Source organism: Engystomops pustulosus, chromosome 3, assembly GCF_040894005.1.
Source record: "Engystomops pustulosus chromosome 3, aEngPut4.maternal, whole genome shotgun sequence".
Classification (NCBI taxonomy): domain Eukaryota; kingdom Metazoa; phylum Chordata; class Amphibia; order Anura; family Leptodactylidae; genus Engystomops; species Engystomops pustulosus.
Genome location: NC_092413.1, coordinates 183970929 through 183983371, shown reverse-complemented (window position 1 = coordinate 183983371; position 12443 = coordinate 183970929). Strand labels below are relative to the sequence as shown.

Below are 12443 nucleotides of genomic sequence, written 5' to 3'. Positions count from 1 at the left end.
TATTGAAGGTTTTAGACCATTTTTAGGCAGTTTTCCAACTTGGCTGAAAAAGGAGCGTGTCTGGAAAGTAAATAGCCCCTGCGCAAGATTTATCATCCAGCATCACAGGGATTAATGTGGCGCAGCAGAAAACGGTCTCATTCTACTCTGTTCTGGTCTAATGACCGACACATTAATACATCTCCCCCATTGTCTTCTCTTTAAAGTTCTCTAAGGCCAAGTTCATGCCACTGTTCAAGGTGTTTGTCTCCAGAAATAGCTCTGCAGCGCTATTTTTTCTCTTATAAATAACGGATGTGGAAAGGAAAGTGATCAGGAGTCAATGGGAATGGATGGTAAAACATAAAGGATTCTGTTTATTGCCCGTTATTCAAGTCCATAATAGAATAGACGAACACTAATGGTGGTCTGGACTTGGCCAAACACAGGCAGTAGATCTAGATGTCCATAGGCACAAAGCACCAAATGAACTATTGAACTGCAAGATCTACTGTGCGAGATCTGATGAGAGAAGAAGAAGATGAATGAGGGATGGACTGGAACAAGCAATGGACTTAGATAAAGCGCTGAATGTCAAGGCCTGGCATAAGATTATACACCGCCATAGTTGCCCCACCAAATACAACAGGATGCCTCCTGAGGCATTCAGTGGCGCCGGAGGGGCAAAGAACTTATCATGTGCAGGAGCACCAGCCCGTCACATGATAGATGTCCCCCACTGGCCCAATTCCAATATATAAACTTTAACAGCATAATGAGAGTCTTTGCTTCCAAAGACATTTATATTTAGCACATGTCTTAACCTAAGGTTACTGTCATAGCTGGTAGATTTCCTTTAAAGGTATTACATTTGTCTACTCTATAACTGAAATACAGCCACCATTGGGTTCTTAGATGCCTTACACAAATCTAAACGCTTCCATCCCCTTAGAGTTTGGCTGAAAAATGAAGGAGAGGAGTCAGAGAATGAATAGACAAGATTCTGCTGCAATGCTTCTAATATAATGAATAGGAGGCATAGAGCGAGACTACTGCAATGTCTACTGCATCCTAGGAGACTGAGCCAGCGCTCTATCTTCTCTCATTTGTTTTCTAGGCATCATGCAGTATAGGCTATGTGTAGTACTCGCAGAAGAAAAAAGGCATTTTTTACAGAGAGGGACAAATCCAGCATATTTAATACATTCTGCGCTTCTTTCATACATATTCAACTTACTTTATGCAGTGCAGCCTTTTTCTACTTAGGAAAAAAAACTTTAAATGTCCCCTGCTTTACTACCAATCCCATGGTGCCTCAGCACAGAAGCATTTCTCTGCTAGTAGGCAGTTCCCTCAATCTATATTCTTCACACCAGAAGTGAGGTGGCCAAGTTGTGAGCACCTTATATATAACTGTGAAGCAGGAACCCATCTTATTATCAGTAGTAAATGTAATTAGAGTTTCTATCCCCCCTGAGAAGAACCGGAGTGAGATGGTTTATCATAAAGAAAGTTCTGGTGCATGTCATGGGTTACACATAGATCTCCTTAGACTAAAATCACCGGAGGGGGATGCAGACTGCTACTATCCAACTGTCTCAATGTGATATAAATTGATAGAAACCAGAAGAAAAAAGGTAAAAAAAAGTAGGATAAAATATCTGAACAATAATGGAATATATGGAAACAGGTTGCAGAAAAAGTGGAATAAAACACAAGTTAAAATGTCTCTAGTGCAGTTATACTAGAAAGAACATACAATGAACACAAACCTCCTTTGCATCTTCTTTCTGTTTTGCAGACCACACAAAGCCAAATGCTCCTTTACCAAGAGGGAACAGCGTCTCATATTGCTCTTCATACTGACCCTCACAGGCTCCCAGGGTCTGCAGATCTTGTATTTCTGTGCAATGTCCAGCTTCAGCATTGCTGCGAATCAGCTGCAGAACGAAATGTGGGGACACTATAACCGATTGCACATTGGCATCACATCATATCCATATGTCACCAAAACCCTTAGTGACCGACTTATTTTCAACCTGTAGCCAAGAAAATGAAGTTTGCAAGCCTGCCTGGAACTCTGCCTGAAGGAGCAGGATGTCCAAAGGGAGTGTGCTATTTATGTAAGGCAGTGTGTCTCTCACCACACGTCTGCAGAGAAGTCCCTCACCTCTTCTGCTCTGCACTGCAGGAAAGAGAGGGGGAACAGCAGACATGGGATACACTGCCTCACATGAATACCACACACCCTGGGCACGCCCTGTTTTATCAGGTATCAGGGTGCCAGGCGTACAAACTTCTTTTTCTGGGGATAGGAACTATGCATTGTTTAGCTATCTCCAAGAATAGGCAGCACTCCAAAGTAAGTTCAAAAATCAAGGGTGTGGTTTATTCCAGTGTGACGTTTCAGTGATAGCAATCACCTTTATCAAGCATTGATTGCTATCACTGAAACATTGAACTGGAAAAAAACTCACCCTTGATTTTTTAACTTACTTTGGAGTGCTGCCTATTGGATTTATATATGCGGTCCACGCCACGGAACCTCCGTCACAGCCTCTGACGTTACAGCTTATGCACCGGACCATGACACGCACCTGCCGAGGGCACCGGAAAGGTGAGTTTTGACTTTCTTTGTTTGTTGACTGAAGTATAAGATGAGTTTGGATTTTTCAGCACATTTTTTGTGCTGAAAAACTCGGCTTATACTCGAGTATATACGATTAAAAAAAGTCACAGCCGAGGCTTTCTATTAGACTTGTCACCTACCTCTCCAAGGCTGCGCTCAGACTGCTCCAGAAGGGACTGAGAGGAACTGGCCAGACTAGAGAGCAAAATCCGAGTTCTGGCGATGGCTTCTCTCTGTCCCTGCATCATGTCCTTACAGATCCAAACATTGAATAATGGTAAACCATTGGAGCAGGCGGCATGTACTTCAAACTGGATAACTGCAGAACAGAGAGTAAAGAATGGGGGGAAAAAAATTAAATGAGGTATATGAAAAATGCTGTCTATTTTTATTACTAGAGATAAATCTGCACAGTGATATCCGCCAGGCTCCATCAACATAATGGGGCACATTTACTTACCCGGTCCAGTCGCGATCCAGCGGCGCGTTCTCTGCTCTGGATTCGGGTCCGGCCGGGATTTATGAATGTAGTTCTTCCGCCGTCCACCAGGTGGCGCTGCTGCGCTGAAAGTCATCTCATCGCGCCGGAATGCACCACCTCGGACCAGGTGAAGGTAAGCGCTCCCCAAGCGACACTTTTTCGGTTTTTAAATGCGGCAGTTTTTCCGAATACGTTGGGTTTTCGTTCGGCCACGCCCCCCGATTTCTGTCGCGCGCATGCCGGCGCCGATGCGCCACAATCCGATCGCGTGCGCCACAATCCCTGGGCAATTCAGGTACAATCGGCGCAAATCGGAAATATTCGGGTAACACGTCGGGAAAACGCGAATCGGGCCCTTAGTAAATGACCCCCAATGACTTTTGTTTGTAACAGAATCATGACTGACATGATCCCAACTAATTCCAGATTGGTGACTTATAACCATAACAGTCCGAACATCAGTATTTCAAGTAACCTCTGTGAATGGAGCATGTAGTCCGCATAAGTGACCACAATGCTCCAAAAGTCCCTGAGATGAGAACATTGCCGTTCACAAAGAGGACTTTGGTTCTCCAACTTCTTCAGATCTCTGGATGGGGTAAATGTATTGTTAATAGTTTAGAAAATTAGTTTAGAAAATTATAACTGAGTTTGGATTTTGTGTTTTTTTAGACAAAAAAAATGTTCTTTCCCAAAGGTAGAGTTCACCTCTGCACTATGGCCCTTCTGTCATGCTGGTCAATAATTCACAATGGCAAAAAAAGCGCAGCAACCCTTAATTATAAATAAAGGAAACACAGCAGAAGGGAACCTTACACATACATTACACTATGGAAAATGGAAGAGGAATCTACGGGGATAGCAAAAAAAAAATTGTAGTGCAGGTATGAACTGTCCCTGAGACAATCCTGATTCATGACGGCACAAAAGAAAAAAAAATCACACTTATCTCGCATCTATTCTTGGTGCAACTAGGTCATATGTATATATCCTATACACAAGAACCGATGCATAGAATGGGCTGCAAACAACGAGCCATGTGGTGTCAGTGCATGAGGTCCGCTTATGTAGAGAGGAGACAAGTCTGACAAGCTGCAAATGCTAAGAGCAGGTCCTTTTCCTGCCCCCATTTGTGGCTGAGACAAGAATAGGACCAACTCTGAGCTCCTGCGATCTGTGTCGTCAGCTCATACACAGGGCCGTGGACACCACAGTGTAAGAGCCCATATACCTGGGGACATGTGCTAGGTGTTAAAAAGCCTTAAAAGGGACCTGTCCAGACACAGTTCTCTTAACAAATAGCTGCATTCCCCATAAAATAACAGCATCTCCACCTATAACTGAATGAATACATTGACAATAGGGAGGTGTCACTATACAGTCAGTGCTTAGAGTCTATGACTGTCTAGGAACACACCCCAGAAAGATTCACATTATGTTCTTACACAGTCTGGAGCCATCCCGATGATAGCAGCTTCCATTGAAAGCTCCTTCCCTAATTTCCGAGCAGATGTATTGAGCTGGTAGGTCCAGAGTATTGCTGGTGTATGAAGTTGGCACCGATTGTGAAGATCCATCTTTGACAGGTGTTGAAGTCACGTGGGAAATTTCTTTTCGTGAAAGCAGCGCATCTTCCTCCTGACCGGAGATTTCACCTGGCGATTCATTGTGAATAGCTTGCGGATCCAAGTCTTTATTAGGATGGGATTGGGTGGCTGGTGGATGTTCAGGCTCAATAGTAGCGGATGGGACGTCATCATCAGCACATACTCCGGGGGGATCAGGATTTAGGGCTATGGCTAAAGGGGATGAATTATGCGTTGGGCACTTTGTATTGGAGTCTTTTTGTGTAAAAGGTTGTGTTTTACCAACGACAGGACTACTGTGACATAACGGGGGAGGACTTGAGATTACAAGTGATCTATCGAGACAAGACGCACATTGTTCCGTGCCAGTGCAATTACATGAAGGAGCGATGCTGGTACTGTCCTTGTGGGTGAGGACAATAGTGGAGGGATCAGAACATTTAGAAAGAGTGACTACTGGGAATACTGGAGAAACAGGTAATGGTGCCACCTGTACGGTCACTGGTGATGTGTTCTCCATGGGAGGAGACTGGGCTTTGTTCACATTTGAGGCCGAGGTACAAGACGACATGGAGTTATTTACACAAGGCGTTGTTTCTTTACTGTGCCTTCCTGTTAAGTTCATACTTTGCAGGCAATGGGTGAGAGGTGCCAAATCCAGCTCCATACCCAGGCTCGGGAGGAGATCATGTATGTTACACGTCTCCATGGACTGCCCTGTCTGCCATGGCTCATCCTGTGTGGGCGTCCCAGGGGAGAAGCAACACGCAGGCAAATTGACTGTACAATAGTCTCCATATGATTTCTGGTAGCCATTTACTGTCCTAATCAGGGAAAAAGAGAAGTGTAATCAGACAGCTGTCCATCACAGAATGACTTATTTTACAGTGACCTAAAGGGAACCTGTAACCAGAGCCACCAGATTTTATTCCATTAAACTACTGTCCCCCTTCAGGTAGGGTATGAAAGGTTTTAAATCATGCAAATTAGCTTGAGGGGTTCCAGGCTCCACAGGAGTTATTGCAGCATGGAGCCCCTCAAGCTCATTTGCAGAATTTTTAAAGTCTCTTTTTCTAAAAAAAAACAAGGGCATAAGAAGCTAAAAGAACAGCAGATCCTGTCAGATGAGGTACATACAAGGATGTCTGTATGTTTGGTTTACAATCCTTGATCTGGTGATAGATGTCCTTTAACCCTTTAACGTCACGGGTTGGCGGCTGCAGATGCATGGAGAGGGCTCACAGGCTGAGCCCTCTCCATAGGTGGCAAGTCTTTGCTGCATACCGGTAACACCTGCTAGCACAAAAAGATAGCGACACTTGGGCGCTGCCATTTTGTTGGATATTGTCGCTCCCCGTGACATCATCGGGGAGCGCCGATCAGTTGCCATGACAGCCTCGGGTCTTCTGAAGGCTGTCTGGATTTAATCCATTCATTGCTGTGTGCTAATTGCACATTGTGATGTATGAGGATGAAAATCCCCATATACTGCCATACAGTAGTAGTAGAAAAACCTAAAAATTTACACCCCTTTCCCTAGAACTGATATAAATCTAAACAGCAAAAATCATAACCATAAAATTACGTATCAACGGGTCCAAAAATGCCCAATCAAAATATAATAACCTTTTTTTCACTGCGTCTAACCCGGTTACGGAAAATAGCGACCAAATTTGAAAATGGCACTTTTTTGCCATTTTGAAAAATATAAAAAAATTCTATAAAAAGTGATCAGAAGGTCGTACAGCCCTAAAAACGGTAGCATTGAAATCTTCATGAAATGTCGCAAAAAATTGACACCACCCACAGCTACTACACCGTGAAAAAGTTATTAGCACCAGAAGATAGCAAAATCTAAAAAAAAATGTTTTTGTACAGGAGGTTTTAATTTTTGTAAATGTATGAAAACATTATAAAACCTATACAAATTTGGTATCCCCTTAATTGTACCGACTCAAAGAATAAAGTAGACATGTCATTTGGGCCATACAGTGAAATCTGTAAAATCCAAGCCCGCAAGACAACGGTGCAAATGCGTCTTTTCACCAATTTCACTGCATTTGGAAGAATAAATGCCATCACTATGAAGTGCAATTTGTTTTGCAGAAAACAAGCCATAACACAGCTCTTTACGTGTAAAAAAAAAAAGTTATAGATATTTGATTGTGCGGAGTGAAAATGAAAAAACAAAAAAGGGCCCGGTCCTTACAAAGGTTAATGTTCCATTCCAAGGATGGGTGCTCAATTTTTAAAACCTGGAGTTTTTTATGAGTAAAGTAAAGTTACCTTGCAGATATGGGAGATGATGGGCTCAGAACTATAGAACAAGCTGGATGCTGGTATCCCTCTCCTGCTGCCAGCAGATCCTCAGACTTGCATTTCTGTACCGACTTCTCTACAATTTAGAACAAATTTTGTATTATACTAAAAGATATAAAGATATACAACAAACTAAGTACAAAACTAAAGGCTACTATGGTAGACATAGAGAATGACATCTATACAATCCCCGATACACAGATTTTCTTATTTGGAGCCAAACTCTTACCAATAGCGTCATTACAAATGACTTCACAAGATTTGCTTCTTATCTGCGCTTCTTCTGGTGGGGAAAGAAGTGACACCTCCTCCTCAGCACTTCGCATATAGTGGTAAAATCCAGGAATCAGAAAGCTAATGTTCTGGGAGATAGGACAAGGTGATTGTTAAAGGAGTATTCTAAAAATACCAAATGCAAATGATAAACCTCAAAGTCTATGGACACAAAACAGTCATTCTTTTCCACACCAATATAGGAGAATCCTGGAAAAACTTGACGAATCCAAAAAAGTTTTGGCTGCACATAGATGTGTAACTTTATAGAAAACTTAATAGAAAAAGTTGTAGCACAAGACTTGTACTACATAAACCAAAATGGTCACACACCCTGTTCATTTCCCCAAACTTCATTAGAAAATCGAGGCCAAGTAACGGTTCAGTCTACTCTTTAAATGCCACAAGCAAAGTCGCCAGCAGCATTTAAATGGTTACACCCCACATTCAGGTGCTAGCATAAGGCTCTGCAGACCGCCGCCATTTTGGCGAGAAAGCGACGTTCCTCTGCAAAATTATAACACACATGTGGCCAGAAAAATTTAAATGCCTCTGCCAGGGTCACATTTCCCAGCAGCATTTATCAGTTTACACACATAATGTGTCATTCGGGAGGGGTCTGGGGATCAGTACCCAAACCCATTTTTAAAATTCGGGTACTCATACACGTTGCACCTTGACCTATCTATCGTAAGGCATTCTCCTATGTTTCTTCAAACAATAAAACTTTGTTGAAACTAAAATTCGGGTTCGGACAATTCTGAATTATGATGGTTCTGCTGATCAATAGCAATGACAATTTAAGTTATCCCATAGCCACAGGAACAGGACCCCCATCAATCTGGAGAACATGGCTTCCGATCTCACTAATGGATGTAGCACCAGGACGAGCAAGAGTTTTTCCGTTCCATTCAATTGTATGGCAGTGTTGGATATTGCTGAACACAGCACTCAGTTACCTCCAGCGCCCCTATTCACCTATTCCAGATGCCAGAGATATGCAAGTGCTGTGCTCCAATAGTATCACATTTAGCACAGATAAATGATCATCCTGCTGCTCCACCTGTCAGTGAGAATAGGACCCCCATTCTCCATTGCTGTTCATTATTGTTGGGGATTCCAGGAGTCAGACCCTCATCATCTTCTTATTCCCTATCCTGTGAATAGAGGATAACTTAAATAGCTGGAGCAGCCCCAAGGAACAGGGAGGATTACATGTTTTTGTAGGCTCAGTATGGTGGGAAAAATACCTATTACAATGGATCTAGATAGTAGCCCCCAAGAATAATATCCCATTCTCCTACTGTACACCGGGCAAGTGTTATGTATTGTCCTCAGGACATATTGTGGATGTTTACAATCCAGTAGCTCTGTGCATGCTGGCCTGACATATTCCCGTTAAAGATTATCATAGACTATCGATACTTGTCCCTACTGGGAAATCCGTGGTGTCACTGATCCTACAGCAATCCTGCAGATGCCTGTACACTAAGTAATCCATAGAACCTGTCCGGTTTCTGAAACCTACATCTAGGCTCTACAGACGACATAACCAGAGACAAAACTCTTCAATACCAACAGGATACCTTTCCTAAAAGCTGTGTCCGGTCATATCCAAAAAGGGAACGTGAGAATGTCCCATTGATCCCCTGGATGTTCCCGTCTGGAGAAAGTGTGATCAGACCGTTGATAGAAGAAAGGACACTGAGACTGGCGTAGTATTCCTCCACCGGGGACACTTCATCCGGAAAATCATTTATCAAAGTCAGGCTCAGAGGAAAAGTAGCTCCATTACGTGTTACGCCAACGACGCGCTGCTGCTGGATGCTCTGTAACAAGACAATACACCACCTCCGGCATCAAATAATTCTGTACGTCCACGTAAGATTAAATTAGAAGAGTGAAAAGAGTGAGCAATATACTGTTGTATTGTCAACATTTCACAACTAGGGTTTAAAGGGAACGTACAACAATATAAATTCCTGCTCCAATGCTTCTTCTGAACACCTATATATGACTCCAGTACATCCACATCCCAGTGCAGATTCAGGAATAAAGATGTCAGATCTCTCCATCCACGGAAAGAAAGTTCTGAAGGTTGGATGTAACATCTCCACTCCAGAATCTGGACTGGGATTTGGAGGTAAGATTTTCTGCTGAATGAGGAATTTAAGATCCCTTTAGGATCATTTGCACAGTTTTAAAAACCTATTTTTCATAAAAACAAGGTCCTAAGAAGCTAAAACAAGAGCAGAACCTGGCAGAGAGGGCACACACCTGCAGGTAAGAGTGCTTGGTGTACAATCATTCATCCTGGTGGTAGATGTCCTTTAACAGGCAGTTTGCTGGTTTGTTCTCAATTTGTATGTAAGTCGGAACTATATATTTTTTAATTGTAACCCACAACCAAAATTATTTTGGTCTGTGTGACAATTGAATTTTAAAAACGTTGGGTTGTCATAAGAACCAGGATTAACAATAAAGCTTGATTGCAGACTGTTACAATTGATCACTGTAAATTACTAACATCCAGAGGTCCGTTTGTAACTAGGGGTCATCTGTAAGTCGCTTGTTCTTAAAGGTGTTTTCCCACGAACAAAAGGGATGTGGCATAACTTACTGATCATTGGGGGTCTCAATGCGGAGACCCCCACAGATCACGAAAACAGGCTTGGCGTTCTCCGTCAGCTCCATAGAGATTAATGGAGCAGAATGTTCATGCTCCATAAGTCTGACAAAGCACAGTTTTCGTGATCTGAGGGGTCTCAGCACTGAGGCCGCACTGATCAGCAAGTTAGGCCCTATCCTTTGTTCATGGGAAAACCCCTTTAAAGAGGACCTGCAACTCCCCAAAAATAGCCCCACCAAATATTCCCCCCATAATCCTCTCCACAGCCAGTTTCTATTTATGCCATTTCTAAAATAAATTATGTTGCGATAGTATGTTTTAATAGATCCGACCAAATAAGAGGTCAGATCCTCCCCGACACTCCCCCTCTACGCCCCTGTCAGCGGGGACCTGTAAGAATAGCCAGCAGCAGCGCATATATTGCGCAATCGCTGACAGCTCTCTCCGATGCAGCCGCGCCATGCTTATTCACAGCGCCGGGCAAATATAAATATAACGCTGTGAATAAGCAGTGTCAGGTGTGGAGCGGGGGGGGGGGGGGGGGGAGGATTGGTGGAGATCGTTGCCATGAAAGCCTTGGGTCTTCGGCAAACTCGCGGCTGTCTGGTTTCTGCAGCCTCTGGCTCATTATAACGTTTATTGTGCAAAACTGCCATATACTGCAATACAGTAGTATTGCAGTATATGATAGGAACAATCAGACCATCTAGGGTTAATGTACCCTGGAGGGTCTAAAAAAAAAAAAAAGGAAAAAAAAAAAGGAAAAAAAAAAAAAAGGAAAAAAAAAAAAAAGGAAAAAAAAGTTTTCAATATAATAAAAAAAAAAAAAGTAAAAAACCTAAAAGTTCAACTCACCCCACCTTTTCCCTAGAACGGATGTAAAATGTAATGAAGAGTAAAAATCACATACATAATAGGCATCGCCGCGTCCCCAAATACCAATCTATCAAAATACAAAAACGGTTATTGCCAGCGGTAATCCACATAATGGAAAATAGCGCCCAAATGTCTCGAAAAGCGACTTTTACACCATTTTACATCACATAAAAAATGGAAACCGAAGTGATCAAAATGTCGCACAGACCTTAAAATAGTAGCAATGAAAATGTTGTCTCTTTTGCAAAAAATTACACAGCTCTGTACACCGAAGTATGAAAAAGTTATGCGCTGTAGAAGATCGCAAAAGTCGTTTAAATTTTGAAAATCTAATAAAACACAATAAAACTTGTATAATTTTGGTGATCGTTCCGAACCAACGAATAAAGCAGCGGTGTTATTTGGAGCGCACGGTGATAATCGTAAAAACTGAGCCCACCACAACGTGACGCAAACACTTTTTTTTTTTTTTTTTTCCACATTTGGAATTTTTTTCCAGCTTCCCAGTACACAGCATGGAATAATACATAACGCCATGGAGAAGTAAAATTTGTTACGCACAAAATAAGCCCTCACACAGCTCTATACACGGAAAAATGAAAAAGTTATGGATTCTTGAATGGGAGAGCGAGAAGTGAGCAAAAATACCCTGCGTCCTTAAGGGGTTAATGGTACATGGCAAGAGATGTGTATTCCAATGATGTCCTATTTTTTTATGTCATCCCCTTCCAATCTGACTGACGTGTTATATTTTGCATGTACAGGCAGTCCCCGGGTTACATACAAGATAGGGTCTGTAGGTTTGTTCTTAACTTGAATTTGTATGTAAGTCGAAACTGTATACTTTATCATTGTAAACCCCAGCCAATTTTTTTTTGGTCTCTGTGACAATAAGATTTTAAAAATGTTGGATTGTCATAAGAACCAGGATTAAGAATAAAGCTTCATTACAGGCACCAGTGATATCTGTTATAGTTGTTTATTATAGCCCAAGAATAAAGTACAATAAATTACCAATTACGAGAGGTCCGTTTATAATTAGGGGTCGTATGTAAGTCAGGTGTTCTTAAGTAGGGGACTGCCTGTATACTGCTGTGACACGTGTCTCCTTTATTTTGATTTATTTTGTTACCCTTAAAAAAAAAACTTTAAAAACTTCAATAACAACATTGTGAAACAAAAAGGAGATGCTAATAGACCCCTGTACATGAATGTCTGATACATAAAGAAATCATCCTTTATAATAAGGACTGCAGAATCCCTTTAAACCTATAACCCCAGTGACAAATTAGGGTGGGAAAGATCTCACTGCCCATTTCTGATTATTGAGGATCACATCCACATCAGGTAACACTCCTAATGTCATAATAATATCCTACAGATAGGCCAAGCCTCAGCGATACTCAGCGTAGAAGAGATTATCACACAGGATTAAGAAAAAAGCTGTGGGAAAACCTAATCGGATCAAGGGGGAGACAAACATTTACTTTCTCTTAATGACTTAATGAAGAAAGAGCAACACTACCAATCTGATCTGCCCAATGTTACAGGGGGTTGGACAAGAGCTTAAAAAAAATTTGTATTTATTGGCTTTTCCATTATTATTACCCACAATACTTGACACTTAGATCTCAATAAAGTTGTAATGTATTGTAACACTTTGCTCATTTT

General features: G+C 41.9%; 1 protein-coding gene across 1 annotated transcript in view; it reads right to left on the bottom strand.

Moving 5' to 3' along the window:
- The window catches only part of PASK (PAS domain containing serine/threonine kinase), a 31932-nt gene that overhangs the window by 9950 nt on the left and 9539 nt on the right, over positions 1-12443 (bottom strand). Inside the window, exons 7-12 of the mRNA XM_072143214.1 lie at positions 8854-9096; positions 7224-7356; positions 6962-7070; positions 4535-5499; positions 2749-2927; positions 1752-1919 (exon numbers count right to left, since the gene is read on the bottom strand). Of these exons, the coding sequence (XP_071999315.1) occupies positions 1752-1919; positions 2749-2927; positions 4535-5499; positions 6962-7070; positions 7224-7356; positions 8854-9096 (1797 nt within the window). The remainder of the gene's footprint in view (positions 1-1751; positions 1920-2748; positions 2928-4534; positions 5500-6961; positions 7071-7223; positions 7357-8853; positions 9097-12443) is intronic.